The sequence below is a fragment of the Elgaria multicarinata genome, chromosome 6 (genome assembly GCF_023053635.1).
Source record: "Elgaria multicarinata webbii isolate HBS135686 ecotype San Diego chromosome 6, rElgMul1.1.pri, whole genome shotgun sequence".
In the NCBI taxonomy this organism is placed as follows: Eukaryota; Metazoa; Chordata; class Lepidosauria; order Squamata; family Anguidae; genus Elgaria; species Elgaria multicarinata.
The window spans coordinates 6038568-6059023 of NC_086176.1; the positions used below are offsets into that span (position 1 = coordinate 6038568).

Sequence of the window (20456 nt, forward strand, 5' to 3'; positions counted from 1 at the left end):
TTCTGAAGTGAATTGGAAGCCAAATTCCAGGGGGCAGGGCCTAGCATTGCCCCTGTGGATCCCACCAGGAGGTGCACCACTGCCTCACCTGCCTTGTGGTTGCCTGATGCCGCAATCCAGTGGAAAGGCCTCTTTTAAGATCAGTGATTTGCTGCTGAACCTTTGTGGGGCAGTGGTAGCAAGAAGAGTTAACTTTGCTTTAAAACAACCCCAATTTTGCCACCACCACCACCACCACTACATCACCAAAATTTGGTGGCTAACTGCTGACTTTCCTTCAAAAGGCCACATCACAACATTTTAGTAGCAGGCTGCAAACAGGTGAAGGGCCCATATGTGGGCCATGTGTTGTCCACTGCTACACTAGATGACGTTCCAGCTCTCAGGATTCTGTTCTATGCCCCTTTACAGAATCACAGTGCAGCTGGTTTAACCAGGAACACAGCTGGAAGAAATTGTTTCACTCCAAGCAGCAGGGGCTACTTCCAAAGAAACTTCCGTTCTTCTGTGCACTGTAAAGTAAAATGGCTCATAGAGAACTACTCTGTTAGAGCCAAGCTAGTGGACATCCTGCTGCGCTTCTCCCTTCGGCCCCATCCTGGCCCTCACTCCTGGCCCTAGTAAGGTGACTTTTCTGTAGCGTGCCAATGCTCCAGCATTCTACACATTTCAGCCCTTGCTTAGCACTTAAGGAAAGGATTCTTCTTTATTCTTGCACCCATCTATGGCAGCCTGATAAATAATGCAGCACACCTCCCTCAGATGGCAGAATAAAGTGTCAGCGACAACTTTTTCTCATGTGAAGTGTTCCTCCGCAGGTATTAATTAGCAGCCACGGTGTTCAACAAGGCTCAAATGTTCAGCAGAAATGGTGACAAAAGCATTGATGACATTTCTTCTACACACAGAGAAAGTGCCCTAAATTCACACACAGTGTTGCCGGTCAGCAGCATTCCTTATTCTGAGAAATCACTTCATCTGGTTCAGTAAACCAGAAGCAGGTTATCAGGGAAAATGTGTATATTGGATATGTGAAAGTCCACTGTTATTACAGTTCACTGGAAAAACCCAGGGCAGACTTGGACTGGAGGAAAGGAACAAGTGCATCAAGTGCAGAGAGAATTGTCCCTGGATAGATTACTGGTCCATCTAGGCCCAAGGGCGCAAGGCGTGTAGGCAGCCAAGATGAACAAGAAAAAGGGAGAAACACCTCAGGATGCTGTAGACAACTTTATCGTGAACAAGCCCAATGCGTTTCGGCCTCTGGCTTTCTGTTAGGCCTTCTTCGGGGGTGGGGGTGGGTTGTAATTATGTCTGCAGAAATTAATTACAACAGAATTTCTCTTATCTATACACTGGCGACAAGAAGGGATGAGCTGAAGTTGCAGCTGTTCCTGAGTCAGTCTGATCTAGCAACAGTAATCTATGCAATGGTTACATCAGAGTTAGACTACTGCAGTGCACTCTATGTAGAGCTACCCATGAAGAACATCTGGAAGCTTCAGTTGGTCCAAAATGTGGCAGCTAGACTGCTAACCAGTGCATGGTATTGTGATCAGATCACTCCAATACTGAAAGATTTCACTGCTTGTCAATTGTTTTCTAGAACCAATTTCATCCGGATTAGCAGCATTGTCTGTTCATGTATGCCTTCATGGATTTACGCATCTGGACAGGTAAGAGCCTGAAGGACTAGCAACGCCAATTTGATGACTACAAGAGAAGACTTCTCTTGTCTTCTCCACTGTCTACTCTCCTTTAGGGTGACCATATTTTGGAAACAAAAAAGGAGGACAACCTGAACATAGCCTTGGTCACATGTCTGATTTTACATACAGAGAAACCTGTTCTATATAACATCTTAAATATTAAAATCACTGAAATAAAAAGTGAGACATTCAATGTATCTGAAATTAACTTCACTCACTTCTACTTTTATAGCTTTTGCTGTACTTTGAAGCTTTTCGTGTCATACAGTCTCCCCTTCCCTCAAATATCTTTTCTGACTGCAAATCCTTCACTGGATGACCATAGTCTCACCTTTCCTAATATTTAACACTCTTTCCCCGTCACCTTTCTCATATCCATACTCACAGATTTAACATATTGCTACCACTGAACAAATGAAGCAGTTGACAAGTGAAGAAAAATCTAGTACAACAAACGAGGAACCTAGCTTTCAGAAAGAGTATAAACTACTATTCCTCTGCAAACATTAGCCATGGAACAAAATGGACTCAAGTCTTGTTGCAGTCATTTCTCACTTGAGAAACTAATCTAAAAATTTGTCATTATACCTCTGGTTCATTTGCCATGTAAACAAGACTATGGTCAGTAGCAATACAAAGAGAGCCCAGAACAGATGCTCATTATCACAATGCTAGACAAGGATCTTACCCTCCTTTTATCCAAATATCTCCTGAATTTACACTGCCTCAGTCTGCACAGAACAGAAATCCCAATCAGGAACCCACCCAAAAAACTGCCCAAAGAAAAGGCAGAAACAAGTCCCACTGATTTCAATAAAGCTTACTCCCAGATAAATGAATATAGGATTGCAGCCTGTTCATCTTATTCTAGCAAGTGCAAGCTCCTCCTGTCAAGAATAACTGTGCACCTACTTCATTCCAGAATGAAATTAAGTCTACGGCAATTAAGAAATTTTCAAGGGATGAAAGGGGCTATACAGAGTCCATGGTTTATAACTGGGTCTCCAGGGAGCGTTTTCAATATAATAGAAAGAAAGTCTCATGGCAGGACCTATCTAATGTCTCCATGGATTTAGATGCTAGTGAGACAGGAGGTGATTCCACAGGCACATCAGGCAGTGAAGGATCCCATAGTGGCATGTGACTGCGAATGCCAGCCCCCCCCCCCAAGAGTCAATTTTTTCTCGTTCCATACTTGTTGCAGAGGACGCAACAAGATTTAGTGGTCAAATTATGCTCTCAGGAGGAAAGAAAGGGCTTGTATGTGGGATTAAGCTTTGTTTCCACCCCAGGATATAACACCTTCTGTTCCCACATTGATCTTTTCTGTCTTTTTCAGCAATTAAAATTAAGGGAAATTTTTGGTGAGAAGCAGACTATCCCATTCTTTTTTTGCCCTTGTTCCAAATTTGTGCCCACTACTTCCAATCCCTATATTCAGGTGTATGAGCAATTTTTCTTGAAGGATATTAAACAATTAGAACAGGTCTCATTTAGAAGATAGCATAATTTATCTAAAAAAGGCCAATTTATTTTGAACCAATTGTTCAAGTATCAATCCTTAGTGATCAAAGATGCTGACAAGCATGGTGCTGTTGTACTGTTGAACAAGGAGTATTATTTAAAGGAGGTGCATAGACAACTGCGGGGTGAATCCTGCTGCAACCCCTTTCCATTTGATCCTACCAAACACATCTCCTCTATCATCAGGATTGTCGTAGTTGAAGCCATGCTCATGGGACTTACAGATGAACAAACATCTAACTTTTTACAAAATGCCTACCCTAATGTACTTCCGAAGATCTATAAGCCTGGTTTTTCTCTGCCTGGCCATCCCATAGTATTGGATTCAAACTCTGTGTTAGAATCCTTGTCCCAGTACATGGACCGCTTCTTACACCACTTTGGGTTTAGGATGCCATCATATTTGAAGGACACAAAAGATTTCATGAACAAGGTGGATGATATGACAATCCCTACACATGCCTCCTGAGTTACTATGGATGTAGTTGAGTCGTATCTCAATAGTAGGGATGATCCTTCTCCTCCAACATATTTCCTTCTAGAACTTATGGACATTATCCTTGAAAAATTTTTTTTTAGGTTTTCTAATCAGTTTTATTTTCAAATTAAAGGGGTTGCTATGGGTAGTCCCTTTGCCCCTAGTGAAAACATGTTCAGGGCCTTTCTTGAGGAAACCATAATCTGCAGTTCGAGTAACAATCCATTTTACAATGATGTCCTTTTTATAAACATATATTGATGACATCTTTTTGGTATTTTCCCATCAGCACAGAGTGGAGATTTTTTCCCCAGTTGGATAAACACTATACATACTAGTATAAAATTCACTTTCCATCCAGTTAAGCGTCGGATTTCATTCCTAGATACAGAGGTATACAGGAACAATTATATTTTCTCTGTTATACTTCTCACGCTACCATTCATCTCAATTACACAGGCATCTACCATTGGGCCAGTATTTATGTCTCAAAAGAAACTCCTCTCAGGATGAGGAGTCTGCTAACATAAAAAACAGGCTAAGACAAGCCGCTTATGGACAAGGGGTGTCCCATTACAGTTGTTATAATGATGCTGAAAGGCGAGCGAATGCAATCCTAAGATCAAAGTTATTGGGGGATCTTCTTAGGACTCCTGAGAATAGGATAATATGTTCCTTAACATATTCCTACTTATCCTATGCCATCATGAAAATTATACATAAACATTGGCACATTGTGAGTCATTTACCTGGCTGAAGCAATACACCACAACTTGGACTTAGACATACAAAAAATCTCAGGGACTATTTGGTGCATTCTGATATTGATCCAACCATCTTTACAGATTGCAAAATGTATAGCCATTTTAAATGCAGCAGCTATACTGTCTCTGCATTATCTATGCAAACCGACACATTTGAGCATCCAATTGACCCCTGAAGTTTAAAGTTACGTCATTTTTCTAACTACACCACAAAACCAGTCATCTATATTATTTTTTGTTCTTGTGGACTACTGTATGTAGGAAAAAACCTCACGTAGTGTTATAACAAGAATAATAGAACATCGTTCAAAGTTAAAACATCAGGTTTTGTATGCACCATTAGCACACAATTTTATTGAATATTCTCACAATTAGAATGAGTTCAGATTTCCAGTAATCACAAATACAGTTGGTACAATCATGCCAACCTTCTCCTAAGGAAGGAAGCTGAATGGCTTTTCAGGTTGGACACTGTGCAGCCCAATAGTTTGAACATGAGTTCAGAATTGGGATCTTGTTTGGGAAGGTGATTCTACTTACGGTCTCTTGTTGCAATTTTTTTTTTAACCTCTATTCTACTCTGTTCTACTAGGGCTGTGCAGGGACCCCCGATCTTCCTTAGAAGCCGATCCAGAGCCCCCGAAGCAGCCCCGATCTGCCTCGGGGCTGCCTCGGGGGTTCCCAATCTGCCTCAGCACCTCAGCCGAGGTGAAATTCTGGCCCTCCGAGGTGAACTCTCCCCACTTACTTGGGCAGCGGACAACAGGGGCACCAAGTAAGCCCCCCTCTCCACTTACCTGTATCTGCTGTCCACTGCTGCTGCAGCCAGGTTGCGTGCGGTGGCTTCCACTCCGATGACGCTGAAGCCTGAAAGTAGGAGTGGAAGCCACTGGATGCAAGCCAGTGGAGGTGGCGGACCCAGGTAAGTGGGGAAGGGGGGCTTACCTGGGTGCTTCGCCGCCACCAGCTTGCGTCTGGCAGCGGCAGTGGATGGAGGTAAGGGGGGCTTACCTGTGTCCGCCGCAGCCACCACTGGCTTGCGTACGGCCGTGGAAGCATGTAAGTGGGGAATGGGGGGGGCGCTTACCTGCTGCCTCCGTCATCTTTCTTCTGGCAGCTTCCAGTGCTGCAGGAAATGAAAGGGAGTAGGCTGCGCGATAACTTAAAATCGCGCGGCCTACTCCTTTTTATTTCTGGCGGCAGCACCAGAAGCCGCCAGAAGAAAGATGGCAGCAGTGACGGAGGCCGCAGGTAAGGAGACTGGTGGGGTGCTGGGGTGTGGGTGGCTCTGAAGTGCTGAGGTGTTCCGAAGCTTCAGAACCAATTGGCTTTGGATTCGGGCTGCCTCGGCTTTTGCCCGAACTGCCTCGGATCCGGTTTGGAAGGGTCCAAACCACCCTGATCCGCTTTCACCCTGATCTGCTTCAGAATCGGGGTTTGGATCTGAGGCAGTGCACAGCCCTACTCTGTACTGTATACTATTGTTACCTGTACTTGCACCTTTAAAGTACATGTATATAAAATAAAATGACTTGAAGGGTAGAATGAGTACAACTGCCTGCAGAACTTACTACCATTGAAGCTGACTGATTGAGTTGCTGGGGATTTGAGATTTGAACATGCTAATGCTTTTTTGTTGGGCTGTTAGCTTTATCATGTTTTTGAAACTTTGTATTTGTTTCTCAGCAAACTGCCTTTAGAGGGAATAACGGACACGGAATAATGGACACAGAATAACGGACACAGAATAAAGGACACAGAATAATGGGCTCAAGTTAAAGGAAGCCAGATTCCAGCTGGACATCAGGAAAAACTTCCTGACTGTTAGAGCAGTACGATAATGGAATCAGTTCCCTAGGGAGGTTGTGGGCTCTCCCACACTAGAGGCCTTCAAGAGGCAGCTGGACAAGCATCTGTCAGGGATGCTTTAGGGTGGATTCCTGCATTGAGCAGGGGGTTGGACTCGATGGCCTTGTAGGCCCCTTCCAACTCTGCTATTCTATGATTCTATGATTCTAATAAGGTATACGGGTCAGAGAGACTTCCTAACTGTTCACCTTATCTTTATTCCCACGGTGTTTGCCTATTAGTGGCGGAGAGTCCTAACAGAACAGTTTTGAGCTCTATTTGATGCTGTTTTCATGTAATTGTGTAACTTCACATAGGGAATACATATTATATTGTACTAGGTATGTTTTTCAGTTCTTATAAAGTACTGCTTTTCTGAAGAAGCTGGACATGGTGAAGCAGGATTAAAATTAAGTCAAACCTTTGCTCATCTGAAAAAAAACTTTGCTCATCTGTGGTTAATAATATTCAAATTTTGTAGTATTTTGCACTTGCTGAATTTCTATCACGTGTGTTTTTTGGACCTGTTTAATTACCTGCATGACAGTTTGCCTATCTTTGCTTATTTTGTACTTTGTTATATAGTTATTTTCTATTGTATTGGTTTGCTTTGATCCTTTGTGTCACTCATTATAATATTTTTGTGCAGTTGTATGCTTTTTAGCATTTATTTTTTGGAACACAGCAATTCATACATATTGTGTATGCATTTCTCCCATATATACATTTTTGAAAGCATTTCTGATAACGAATGCATTTTTGTATGCATTTTCAGAAAGGTAAGCAATAGCAGAAGTGTAAACACAAATGTATGCTTTAGGAGAATTGAGAACACAAATCTGGAGGCCACTGCATTAGGGATGGATGGTCTATGGTGTATGTTTACATTGTTTTAATATTTAGGGTTTGGAAATAAGAGGGTTAACAAAGGCAGAAAGCAGACTGACATCCCCTTTATAGTCAGAGGTAAGCTTGCCAGGTATAAAGCTTCCAAGCAACTTTGCAGCGGGCACCTTCTGGGAAGTTCTGGGTACTTACATAGGGTGGACACTTATGCATCACCAAAAAAGAGGAAGTGGATGACAAAAAGCAAAGCAAAGAAGATGACATTGTTTTTAATTTAATGTGCATATGCTAATTTATATGTACAAACATATTTAGAATATAGTTACTCTAATTTAAATATAAATATGAAGTGCATCACCATCATGGAGAAGAAAACTATGATCAAGTGAGCTGTGTGCCTGTTCAGGCTGTTGCCCAGGTGCTTAACTGTGGATGAACAAATTCATGACACCTGCTCTTTCTTCTGACAGGGCTTTATCTCTATACGATTAATGTGGACTTAGACTGAAAAAGCCCTTTTTCTGACAGCTCTTTAGAACTCCATATTTCCAGTAAAGCCAAAGACACTAAAATGTGCATTAATTTGAAAATCCTGCATGCAGACTAAGTGCTAAACAAATCAGAAATAATACCACAATTAAGACATCAATGGAAAGCAACGTTTTGTATGCACAGACTACAGATGGAAGCCACAAGGCCGCAAACACTTTGGTTACTCTATGTCATCATTTCCATTATAATAAATCTCTCAGAGGTTCAGCTATAAAATCATTAGTCTGGAATAAGAGCATGTTGGGTTAGCCTTCGGACTGAAAATGTATCTAGCTTTACTGGTTAGTGTGTGTGTGTGTGTGTGTGTGTGTGTGTGTGTGTGTGTGTGGATTTAAATAGTTTCCGCCACTGAAATTAATGCAGATTAAAAATAATAAGATAAAAATGGCAGCCTGATGTGTTTTGTGCTTTTCCACAAAAGAAGACATTTAGAAATGTAGAAATAAATCATGGACAGGCTCTGAAGGTTTCTGCTCTTTTGGCAAACAAACGTTAGTTAAAATTCACAGACCATTTTATGGAAGAATCACGTACTATGTCAATGTCACCACTCCATAACCAGCAGTATTCAGTGCGAAGGTGCCTTTTCATATATGAGGAAAGGACCACATGCCAGAGGTGTCTTTTATACTTCAACAAATTGTGTTTCTTGAAGCAAGAAAGAACTTCGGATTAGAGTATTGCACAAAGATATATGTAAAATTAAGGAATGTTGAATATGTAACATTAGCTAGCAAGAGCAGGGTTGTAAATTGATCTTAAACAGGTGGAAGGCATCATACCCCAGCCTAAGGTGGGCTGTTCCACCACCACTACCAGTAGCACCATTTTGTGTTTGTGGGATTTTGTTTACTCTGGGTCTTTTATATAGCAAGAAAGAATGGTTAAAAATGCCATTCTGGTGTCTAAGAGATGGAGCTATGAATCAGGAAGTCTCCAGTGAGAATCTCACTCCTGCTATGAACTCAGCAGGCTCCTTAGGCAAGACACACACTCTCAGCCTCAGCTCCTTCCATCTGCAATATGGGGGATAATAATACTTATCTACGCAACAGGATTGTTATACAGATTATTGAGAGAAGGTATGTGAAATATTCTGAACGCCAAAATTTTAAGACTGGGGCTACAATGGGGCTCCCAGGTCCAAAAAGGTTGAAATACTGCAGGTCTAATGGACAGGATATAAAGGTTGAATACAGTCTATGAATACACTGAATCACACTTGAAGTTAATGAACACAATCCCATGACCTGGAAGCTGTAAGGGGGAGGGAGAGAAAGCAGGTTTAGTTGGTGAGAGTGAGCGAGCGAGTGAGAGAGTGAAATAAAAGTGCTCAAGAAACCAGGGAGGTAAAGGGGATTGACGTTAAATACTGATTCAAGGTAATGATTTGGGCTTCAGGTTTGCAGTACCAGCAAATATTTGGCTTCTCTTCACAGTCATTCCACAAAACAATTTTAGCACTTTAAAACCATTTAAACATTACTGTGCACACAGATTCCAAGTGCCTGCATAGCCTCATATAAACATAGAAGTTCATAATAGCAAGCAACATTAAAACAAAATCCATCACGCAAGGACGCCAAATACCTACCTTTGAGTCATAATCTTATAGGCATCTGGCAGATAACAACGGATATTCTCCATCTGAGCAGGATCAGAGTCACAGATTTTATCATCTGTCCTGCCATAGTTGGCACTTTCAATCATGATAACATCTGTTCCTGGGCAGCGCAGTTCTATTGGGTAGCTTTCACAGGATAGTTCCCTCCGGACCACTGCCATAGGAACAGGGGCACGACTAAAAGCTGTAGAGAGAAGAGAGACACTTATATTTAATACGAACAGCAGGACTCAAAACAGATTTTGTTCCATAACAGAAAGACAGGCGTTTGGGAGTCTTTTTAATTCACAACATTGTTTTCTAAAATAAACATCTTACAGAATTACAAGTAATTGTAATTACAAGTACATTGATGGTGCTATATAAATAAATAATAATAATAATAATAACCCCCCTCCATGTAGCCTTTTAAACTCATATTTGTGCCTATTCACACATGATAACACTCAAAACTTAGATAAGCTTCTTATTAAAATCTGCTTGGGACAGGTTTTTCTGCAGCAGCACAACTAAATTGAGTAAAATGTGGTCAGTCCAACAGATTATACATCAGATTATCCCCTAAATCAGCTGTTACTAAATAGATAACATTTTAAAATGCCATGTTCCAGCTACACCTTTTTAAAGTGACGAGACAATAGGGGCTAGGAATGTTATAACACACTATTCCAAAAATCTCCCATTTAAATGTGTATTGTTTTAGATCACAATGTAGCAGTTGTTATATTAAGTCATAACGTGATAAATGTAAAAATCATACGTGAATAGACATAAATATTTCATAGAATCATAGAATAGCAGAGTTGGAAGGGGCCTACAAGGCCATCGAGTCCAACCCCCTGCTCAATTTAAAAGGCTACATGTTGGTGAGGAGGGTTCATTTATTTATAAGACTAGAATGAAGCTGTTATGTTTTCATATTTTGGATGTAGTTTTTTGTAATTTGTGTTACATATTGTTTCAATATTGAGCCTTTAAGCTGCATCACGGGCAGTATATATTATGGCTAGATAGTATAGTATTTGTTTAATACTGTTTGATATATTGGGTGATCTTTTACATTGTATAACTTTGTATTTGTTTTCACAGAAAGTACCCCTCGGTAAAGTGTCTTCTTTACTGCCCGAGAACCATATTCACCTGAGGTGTCATTTCTGATGGTGGTGCTTTTTCCCCTCACCATTAAGCAATTGCAACCTCTTCTCCTCACGCAGAGTTAAGGAGAAGGGGTCACAGCGTGTCGGCATATCTCCCACAAGGATTAACGTTGCATGCCTCTCTTTTTACAAATGAAGAACTGGTGCCAGCAAACTAAAATGAATGAATACATACATCCTCTTCCTCTCCACTCAAAAAACTGCTCCTTATGTTTTCTAAAGCAGCAGAAACCCTTCCCCAAAACAAAATTTTTTTTAAGGGTACATATCAGATTCAGATGAATCCTAAATTCTAAAACAAATGAGACTGATTCGGACAGATTCAGGATTTGTTGAAAGCCAAGCAAGGGTCTGCCAAATTGTTCCAAGGTGAAACTGGGTCCTCAGGAGTGAGGTCCTCCCCAAGGTGGGGAGAGAGGAGGGGAGTAAAATTTTGTGACTGAAAGCTCTAGCTTCCAATCAGGGAATAACTTTCGCAGGGATCTCTTTTTTACTTGCAATCACAGTGCTTTTAGGAAGGGTTTAGAAGGAACACAGCAGAACACATCCTGTGTTTTCACTGCATTTTGTGACTGAATCTGTGGCAACAGAGGCAGCCGCTGCCGCCGTGTCCAGGGCTTCTAGGAATGTATTACTCGAGAGCCAGCACTAGCTGAGAGATGCCTGTACTCTGTTGCTTACTCCATGGGTAGCAAATGTGACACAAACTCTCCAAGCAGGTACGTGCAGCTCCTTCAAGGCTTCTGTTAGGGTCTCCAGATATGCTCTGCGGGGTACTCAGTTCAGCACTAGTATAGATCAAAAGGCCAGGGAGCGGGGCGTTGCTGCAGTCTATGGAAAGTCCATCTCTTTTTCCACACTTCCTGTCCATCTGAGTGTGACTCTAGAGTGCCTGTATCTCCTGTTGGGTGCTCAAGAAACATTAAGGATTCTGTTGGTGTACTGCCCACCCTGCTGCCCATCAGGATGATGGTGGTTTCAAGGCGGAGGATTTTTCATCTATTGCCTTGTTGTGATCAGACCACTTCCTACTGATGCATTTAGGCTTGCATTAAACTATTCCTTTCTCCAGGGGTGGGGGACCTATTAGGATGACCTGTCTCAGAGCAGATTCCAATGGATTCTAGAGGGCTCTGGGGGACTTTCCGGCTGGTATGGTTAGCGCTACTGTCAAAGACCTGGTCGTTCTGTGGAATATGGAGATGACCAAGGCAGATGACACAATTGTTCTTGAGTGTCCTTTCCAATGCAGCAACATATCTGTCATGATTTAGATTCTACAGTTCCTGGCAATTCAATCCATGAAAGGTATCCAGGGCACCATCTGGACAGATATTGTTGGATGTCTTTCAGTTTTTAAGATGCAAGGTGCTTGGTAAAGTTTTCCCAACTACCAGTTTGCTTTACCCTTGCTGTGCATGGCTTATTACCTCCAGTAGGGAGGAGGTGGCTGGCTACATTTGAGAGGTTATTATTCTTACCTATGGGAGGGAGTGGTCTGGCCCAGCCTCTTTAAAAGAGGCAGTAGTGAGACCACTTCTGGAGGGGTGGGGAATCCTTGGACCCGAAAATCTGAATAAGTATAACCGGTGACTAAGGCAGGATCTATACTACTGCTTTAAAATGTTTTGTAACAGTAGTGACAACTGTTGGGGCCCAGGACACACACCATATACCGTTTTCAAACCGTTTGTGTCATAACTTGCTTGGTGTAATTCTGGCCTAAAATTCCCTTCCTAAGCAAGGTGCTCGAATCTGGTGGCCAATCAGATCCAACCGCTGGTTTTAGCTGTTTAATTATTTATCTCTTTTAAATGCTGAATTTTTGTTGTTGCTTTTAAAGCAACACATTTTAATGTGCTTTAAATGTGTTAATGTGTTTTATTTATGTGTTGTACTTCATTATTTTAATCTTTGGTTGCAGTGATTTTGCTTTTATTGTGTATGTTGCCCTGAGAGCTTCAGCTATAGGGCGATTCATAAAGAGAATAAAATAAATAATAAATGTATGTATGTATGTATGTATGTAATGCTGTGCGTGTAAATACAAAGATACAAATACAGACACACTGTTGCCATGTGTGCAACCGATCACTAGGAAAATGCATTCCCCTAGAGACTTTCTAGATTCCAAGTAATGGAACTAGGAAGGAGGTAGGATTGCCTTCTTTGAAGTTTTCAAAGGATATTCTGAAGCAGATGTCTCACCTTCGGGGCTGCGGGTACAGGCCAGATAAACTGAGGGGTACTATTATTATTAATTAGCCTGTGGCATGCTAATTACTTTCTCCTAAAATAAAACTGAAATGTTCAACCATATTACGCAATATTGAAGACCTAGAGTCAAGAGAGCCACAATGTAATTAGGAATTGGCAACATATAAAAATTAATTCTGATTATGTTTCAACCCCACAGCTATCTCTGTTTGGCAAAGTCTACCATGTTCTGTGACAAGCTGGCTAGCCAGCTTCTAAGGCTATAAGGATTGGGAGCAGAATTAGAGAATCCTGCATCATTGTTTTATACATTAAGGGCACAATCCTATGCATATTTAGACAGAGAAAAAAAATCCTAAAACACCCAGCATGCTCCAGCCACCATGAGACAGTCTGCCACTTTGCTGAGACAGTGGCAAACTGAACTGTTAAACCAGTATCTGACATTTTGGCTGGATTCTGGAGCTCTGGTTGTCAGCCAGCTATTCTGGCAATCTGGATTATTCTTCAGGGCAGTCAATGGCCATCTGTGCTTTGTGACAACTACCCATGGTGGGTGAGGGTGTGTGTGAAATGGGTTAGGGACATTTGTATTTGTTCCAATTTTAGGTCTTTGGCTCAAATGTGAGCTGTTAGCAGTTTTAAATGTATGAAATCAACACCGCGCTAATCAAACAGCTTTAAACTGAATACAACAGAATTATCTTTGAGGTTTAAAACACAAGGCAGGCCCAGGAAAGAACATCTCCCCCCCCACACACACAGCCCCAAATAAATTTTAAAAAGATGCTGCCTAATTTGTAAGTTACATTCATAAACAAAGCAAAACGGGGGGGGGGGAACCTTTGTAGGCATTGCTTGCTGCTTTTACATTGTGATTATAAAGGGGAATATTACACTGAACACATTAAACTATTCATTGTTGGTACTGAATTTTGTGCCAGTTATGCAAGTTTTAGTAAAAAAGCATAGTTGGTTACAAAAATGTCTGGAGTAAAAGGTACACATTTCCCCCATTTTAGTATTAACCCTTCATCTTCAGCCCTGATTTTACACACAATAATATAAATACATTAAACTTTCCCTCATGGAAATATTGTTTCTTCACATTCCCTAAACCACTGCCTTACAATTATTTTGTGAATATGGTCCCTAAAAATCTTGCAATGATTTCCTATGACCATTCAGAATGAACCAATATGCCATTCAGCTTCCTTTTAATATTGGCTTTGCAATATTGCTGAATAAATTATATATATATATATATAAAGTGTTATCTTTTAATTCTATTCAAAGCTTTATATTATTGCACAAACAATTCATCCTTTTCAGTGTGTTTAGAAAAGATGCCAAAGCATTTCTCCACTCCTCCCCCGTAACACGTGATTATTTTAAGAGGAAAAGGGCTTTAGTGTGGCAAAAAAGCTGACCTGCCCCTGTCCAGCGTAACAGCCTCAGAGCCTGTTAGATGTTATACTCATCCCATGAAAAGTAGGCATACGTAAGCCAGGCTCTGGCAACTGAAAATGACGGAAGGCTTCCCAAAAGATAGGCAGTGACAGCTGGAGGGAATCGTAAAACAATCCCATTTGCCCCCACCTATTCTTTATCTGTGCTTCTTTCTATTTTAGCAGCTAAAAAAGTCCATGGAGTCAAAGCCCAAAAGTAATGGGCTTGAAGTAGGAATCCATGGAGCACACGGCACTCAGCTGTAGGCAAGCTCCCTTGCCTCGTCTTCTTTTAATTTGAAACTATTACAAGTGTGTTTATTACTTTTACATTGCACAACGCTATTAGTGCATTCTTGTTGATAGGATTTTCTTTAAAAAAAATATTCAATGCCAAAACAAGGAGCATTTTAGTTTTGGGAAAAAATAATGTGCAGAACTGCTGACATGGATATGAAAGACAGGCATGCATATAGATATTCCGTATCCTCCCAGAGTGCAGGACACGGAATAACGCGCTCAAGTTAAAGGAAGCCAGATTCCAGCTGGACATCAGGAAAAAATTCCTGACTGTTAGAGCAGTACAACAATGGAATCAGTTACCTAGGGAGGTGGTGGGCTCTCCCACACTAGAGGCCTTCAAGAGGCAGCTGGACAACCATCTGTCATGGATCCTTAAATGTGGATTCCTGCATTGAGCAGGGGGTTGGACTCGATGGCCTTGTAGGCCCCTTCCAATTCTGCTATTCTATGATTCTATATAGATAAGCTAAATGAACATATTTTTCTTGTGCCCAAGCAGAAGTGGGGTGGTTGTTGATGAAAATAATAATTTCCACCATGTAAAAATGTGAATCAATTCAGATATCTTGAGAAGTCACAAATTTAACTTGAGATGGATAAGCCCAGAGAGCTTCGGCTATTGGGCGGTATAGAAATGTAATAAATAAATAAATAAGCCGTTTGTTTTCTAGAAACAGCTGTACAATAATACAATTTACTGCAGATAAGAGAATCAGAGGCCTTAGCTAGACCTAAGGTTTATCCTGGGATTGTCCCGGGGTCATCCCTGTTTATGTAAATGACACACAGGATATCCTGGGAGCAGGCAGGGACGACCCCGGGATAAACCTTAGGTCTAGCTAAGGCCAGAGATAAACAAGAGTTGGAAAAAAGTGGCCAAAGGATTGACAGTTTTCTCTGCCTTTCTTTAGGGAAGGCTTCAGAATTCTCCTCAGAACATGAGTATTTTTTACGAAATTAAGGTAATGTGCAGCCAGGATCTAACATATAGATGGGGTGGCAACATGGTGGTGGTGGTGGTGGTGGTGGTGAGACCACTCCCTCTCATACCCCCTCCCATCCATGCATGAGGTCATTGCTGTTGCAGCAGATAGAGCAGACCTGATCTTCTTGCCATACGCTCAGGTGTTGTGATCAGGAGGGAAGAAAAAGCTGGGGAGTGCTAGTGGTGGTGGTGGTGGTGACTGGAGGACCAGAGTTCTTCAGCCCTCCCTCCAAACCAAATCCCCAGACAGGCCATTAAAAATATTAAGATAGTAAGAGTATTAATTTATTAAGAATAAATTTAGCAACATTCGTAACATAAAGGGTGGGTATCTTTGAAGCCAATACAGTTGGAAGAATTTTAATCATAGAATCATAGAATCATAGAATAGCAGAGTTGGAAGGGGCCTACAAGGCCATCGAGTCCAACCCCCTGCTCAATGCAGGAGTCCACCCTAAAGCACCCTGAAGCCTTATTAATTAATTGCTTAATTAATAAGTAAGTAAGTAATAATGGTGTATCATTCACTCTGAGTTTAATTTGCTATCATCTGGAATTCAGTTCATTTGCTAGAAACAGCTGTACAATGACACAGTGAGTATTTCAAACATACCACAGAGCCTTCTACCACGTAAATTATGTGTGACAAAATCAGGGCTGAGTACAAAAATGGGGAGGAGAACGTGGGCAATGAACAGAATGTATTGTACAAGGGACCAAGTCACATGCCACAGGCAGCCACACTCTTTCTTCACACTCTTTCTTGCTCCTTTCAGCAAAAAGCAAAAAGAAGAAAAAGTTGGGTGCAAGAGGGTTTAATTTGCACATGGAAGGGAGTAGAACCCTCCTTGCCTTAAACTCCTCAGGTTCACCATCCAAACTTCTATTTCCTGTAACCTATCAGAAGTGAACTGGGCTGGAAAAAATAGTGCCGGGGGCAACTAAGCATGAAGTGGTCAGGTTCAGCTCCCCTCGTACACACTCCATTTTAATGTAAACATTAGTGTTCCTACTCCCCCTTTAAACAAGAATGGCGCAGACATATTATTAAGCGTATATGGTAGATGCTGGCATTAAAATTCATTTTGTGTTACAATCAGCATGAACAAGTAGGTATTTGCTTTCTGCACCAAGCCTCACATGACAGTTCTTTACATAAAGCCCTTTTTTGTGGAGGGTACATAAGCATGCATTCCAAACACACAAAAGTAAAATAAGATTTGTCCATATATAAATGGCTAAAATAACTTTAATTTGAAAGCATTCTCTATTGATAAAAACTGTTACATTTCATTTCTGGAAGAAACCTGAGGGCAACAAATGTACACTAAAAGGAACATTATATTCTTCTACTATTTCCTTGGGGGGAAATTTCTCAGCAAGATTTTATAAGAGCAATTCAAGCACGCATACACACACAGGGCCAATGATAAGACAAATGCACATACGGAGAAAGACTATTATTTTAACTTCTTTAGCACAACTGGAAAGATGGGATTGGTGGTTTTGCTTACATATAAAACTTGACTGCTCCCAAATGTGAATAAAAAGTACCTAAATGTTCCACAAATTCATAAATTGTACATAAATTCCATGTAACAATACTTTGCAACCTTTCTAACCAGCTAGACTATTATGAAGTGGCCTTGAGTTTTTCCTTCCCTGCATGATGTCTGCAACAGAACTTATTTAAATATCAAAGTGTGCATTGACCACAAGATTAAACTCTGAGCCTGATTTGGCATTTTGGAAAATGACCTGATTCTGTCCAAACCGATTCAGACTCCATCTGCTTCAACTTGGATACTGAACTCGAGTTGGGATTTGGAAATTTGAGGCTTCGTGCAACCCATAAGAAGAGACATGCTGGATCAGACCAAGGGTCCATCTAGTCCAACATTATGTGCACCCAACCAACTGTGTGTGGAAACCCAGAAGTAGGACATGAGTGCAATAGCACCCTCCTAGGCCAGATCTACACCTTGTGTCAAATCACCTGTCAGGGATGCTTTAAGGTGGATTCCTGCATTGAGCAGGGGGTTGGACTCGATGGCCTTGAAGGTCCCTTCCAACTCTGCTATTCTATGATTCTATGTTTGCAATCTCATCATGGTAACGCTGTATCCCTCTTGCATGTTTATACCTTGGAGGACTCATATAATGATAATGTGGAATAAAAAGCAGGAAATAGCACTATGACATCGGTATATGGAATGTGTAATGTGCCCCTGCAGTTATCAGTGCACTTCAATACTGCTATAAATCATTAGTGTAGATCTAGCCCCAGTTACGTTTCCCAGCAACTGGTGTACATAGACATCCTTCTTTGATACTAAAGGAAGTGTACAGACATCAGGCCTAGTCCCCACGGATTGCCTTATCTTCCATGAATTTGTCTAATCCCCTTTTCAAGACATCCAAATTGGTGTCCATCACTACATATTGTGGCGGTGAATTCCATAGTTTAACTATGTGCTGTGTGATGAAGTACCTCCTTTTATCTGTCCTGAATCTCCCACCAAATAGCTTTCTGGGACGACCCCGGGTTCTAGTATTATGAGATAGGGAGAATAATGTCTCCCTATCCCTATCCACCGTGCATAATTTTGTTACAGCTCCTCCCCTTACTTGCCTTCTATCTAAGTTAAACAGTCCCACACATTGTACCCTTTACTCAAAGGAGAGTTGTATAAGGAGAGTATCATATTGGCCATTTCATGTTTAATTCCTTTCCTAATTATGCCCTAACAAGGATTTGCCTTTTTCACTGCAACCGCACACTGGATTGACATTTTCACTGAGCTGTCCACCAGAACCCCAAGATCTCTTTTTTGGTCAGTCACCACTAGCATCAGTGTATATGTGAAGTTGGGATTTGTTTTGTCCCAACATGTTTGTTTTTATTTATTTATTTATTTATTTATTATTTATACTGCCCAACAGCCTAAGCTCTCTGGGCAGTTTACAACTAAAACAATAAAATCCACATTAAAACTTTAAAATCACACAAAACCATAATAAATTACAGTCCAGGGAAGGCTTGTTTCAAAAGATATGTTTTTAGGAGGCGTTTAAAAGTATCACTTCATACCTGCTTATAATGTACTATATTTGCCATTTAGATGCTCATTCTCAAAGTTGGGAGATATCCTTTTGCAGCTCTTCACAGTCCTTTTTTTTTTTTTGCTTAACCACCTTTAATAATTTGTTGTCATCAGCAAAGTTGGCCACCTCACTGCTCACTCATAATTCCAAATTATTTACGAAAATCTGAAAAGCAGTGGTCCCAATACAGATGCTTGTGCAACTCCACTGTTTACATCACCCTATTGAAAGAATTTACCGAAAATGGAAGGGAGAAGGACTATGTAAGATGCCTTGGGTTCCTTGCAAGAGGAAAAATGTGAAATATAAATTTAATAATAAATATATTGATTCCTACTCTGTTTTCTGCTCTTTAACTAGTTACTGATCCATAAGAAGACCTCTCCTCTTATTCCATGACTGCTAAGTTTGCTCAGGAGTCTTTGGTGAGGGACTTTGTCAAAAGCTCTTTGGAAGTTTAAGGCCTTAGCTAGACCTAAGGTTTATCCCCGTTCATGTAAATGACACACAGGGGATCCTGGGAGCAGGCAGGAATGACCCCGGGACAACCGCAGGATAAACCTTAGGTCTAGCTAAGGCCTAAGTAAACAATGTCTACTGGATCATCCCTTTCCACATGTTTATTCACACTCTCAAAGAACTCTAAAAGGTTACTGAGACAGGACTTACCTTTGTGGAAGCCAAGTTGATTCTTTGTCAGCAAGGCTTTTCCTTCTATATGCTTACTAATTTTTATCTTTAATAATGGTTTCGATCAATCTTCCAAGTACAGATGTTAAGCTAACTGGTTTGTAATTTCTTGTATCCCTTGTAATGCTAATTTTTAAAATTAGCCATTCTCCAGTCCTCTAGTACAGAGAACAGTACAGAGGACATTTTGTTAGCAATTTCACATTTTACTTAGAACTAGAACAGATAGCATCCAGGTTTGGTGATGTATTAGCTTTCAATTTGTCAATAAGGTCAACTACTTTGTCTTTTGCCACCACTATTTGCTCCAGTCCCTTCAACTTACTTCCTGAAAACATCAGTTCAGGCACAAGTATCAATCCTACATCTTCTGCAGCAAATTCATTCAGCTTCTTCACAACTTCCTTAACCTCTTCTAGTACTGTGTTAACTCGTCATCCAATGGTCCAACTGCCTCACTAGCTGGTTTCCTGAATTCTTTATTGTTAACTTTGATATTGTTAATGATATACTTCTCAATATTCTTTGTTTGCATTTCTTTTGTGTACATTTGTGTTCCTTTTTGTTCTCATTTGGGCAAGTGTTCATTTTTTCGAGGAAGCCTTGTTTTCTGTAGTAGGTTCCTTGACACTGCCACTTAACAATGCTGGTGACCTCTTGGACTTGGAGCTACTTTCCTCATTTGTAGTATATATTCTAGCTGAGCTTCTATTTTTGTGGTTTTGAATAATCTCCAACGGACCAAAGAGATCTAACGCCCTTGACTCCCCTATTCAACTTACTTTCACCAGTCCCTTCATTTTAGAGAAGTTTCCTCTGTTGAAGGCAAATGTAATTGTGTTGGACATCTTTGGCAATTTTCCACTTAAATACAGCTGTGGGGACAGTAATTTAGGATGTTGATAAATTTACCTCTTTGTCCTGACTGGAATTGCAATGGGGTGAAAATCTGCCCGGGCCCACGAAGGCAGCGGACGCGCCTGCATCTGATCATCACAGCCATATACCTGGTGGATATTGCCCCAATGCTGCCACGGGACAAAGAAGGCACAGGTCCAGGTGGAACTCAGTTTCGCCCTGACCTGTGCACGCCCTTTGTACTTTTCTCCTGCTGTGTTAATGGTGGCTGCCATTAGCACAGTGAGGGGAAATATGCACTTTCCTCAAGGCTAGTGAAGGGAGAAAGTACACAATTTCCCCAGCCTT

At 41.0% G+C, this 20456-nt stretch overlaps 1 protein-coding gene across 1 annotated transcript in view; it reads right to left on the reverse strand.

The window, feature by feature from the left end:
• Positions 1–20456, reverse strand: part of ADGRL3 (adhesion G protein-coupled receptor L3) — a 707807-nt gene that overhangs the window by 478350 nt on the left and 209001 nt on the right. The window contains exon 4 of the mRNA XM_063128914.1: positions 9316–9529. Coding sequence (XP_062984984.1) covers positions 9316–9529 — 214 coding nt within the window. The remainder of the gene's footprint in view (positions 1–9315; positions 9530–20456) is intronic.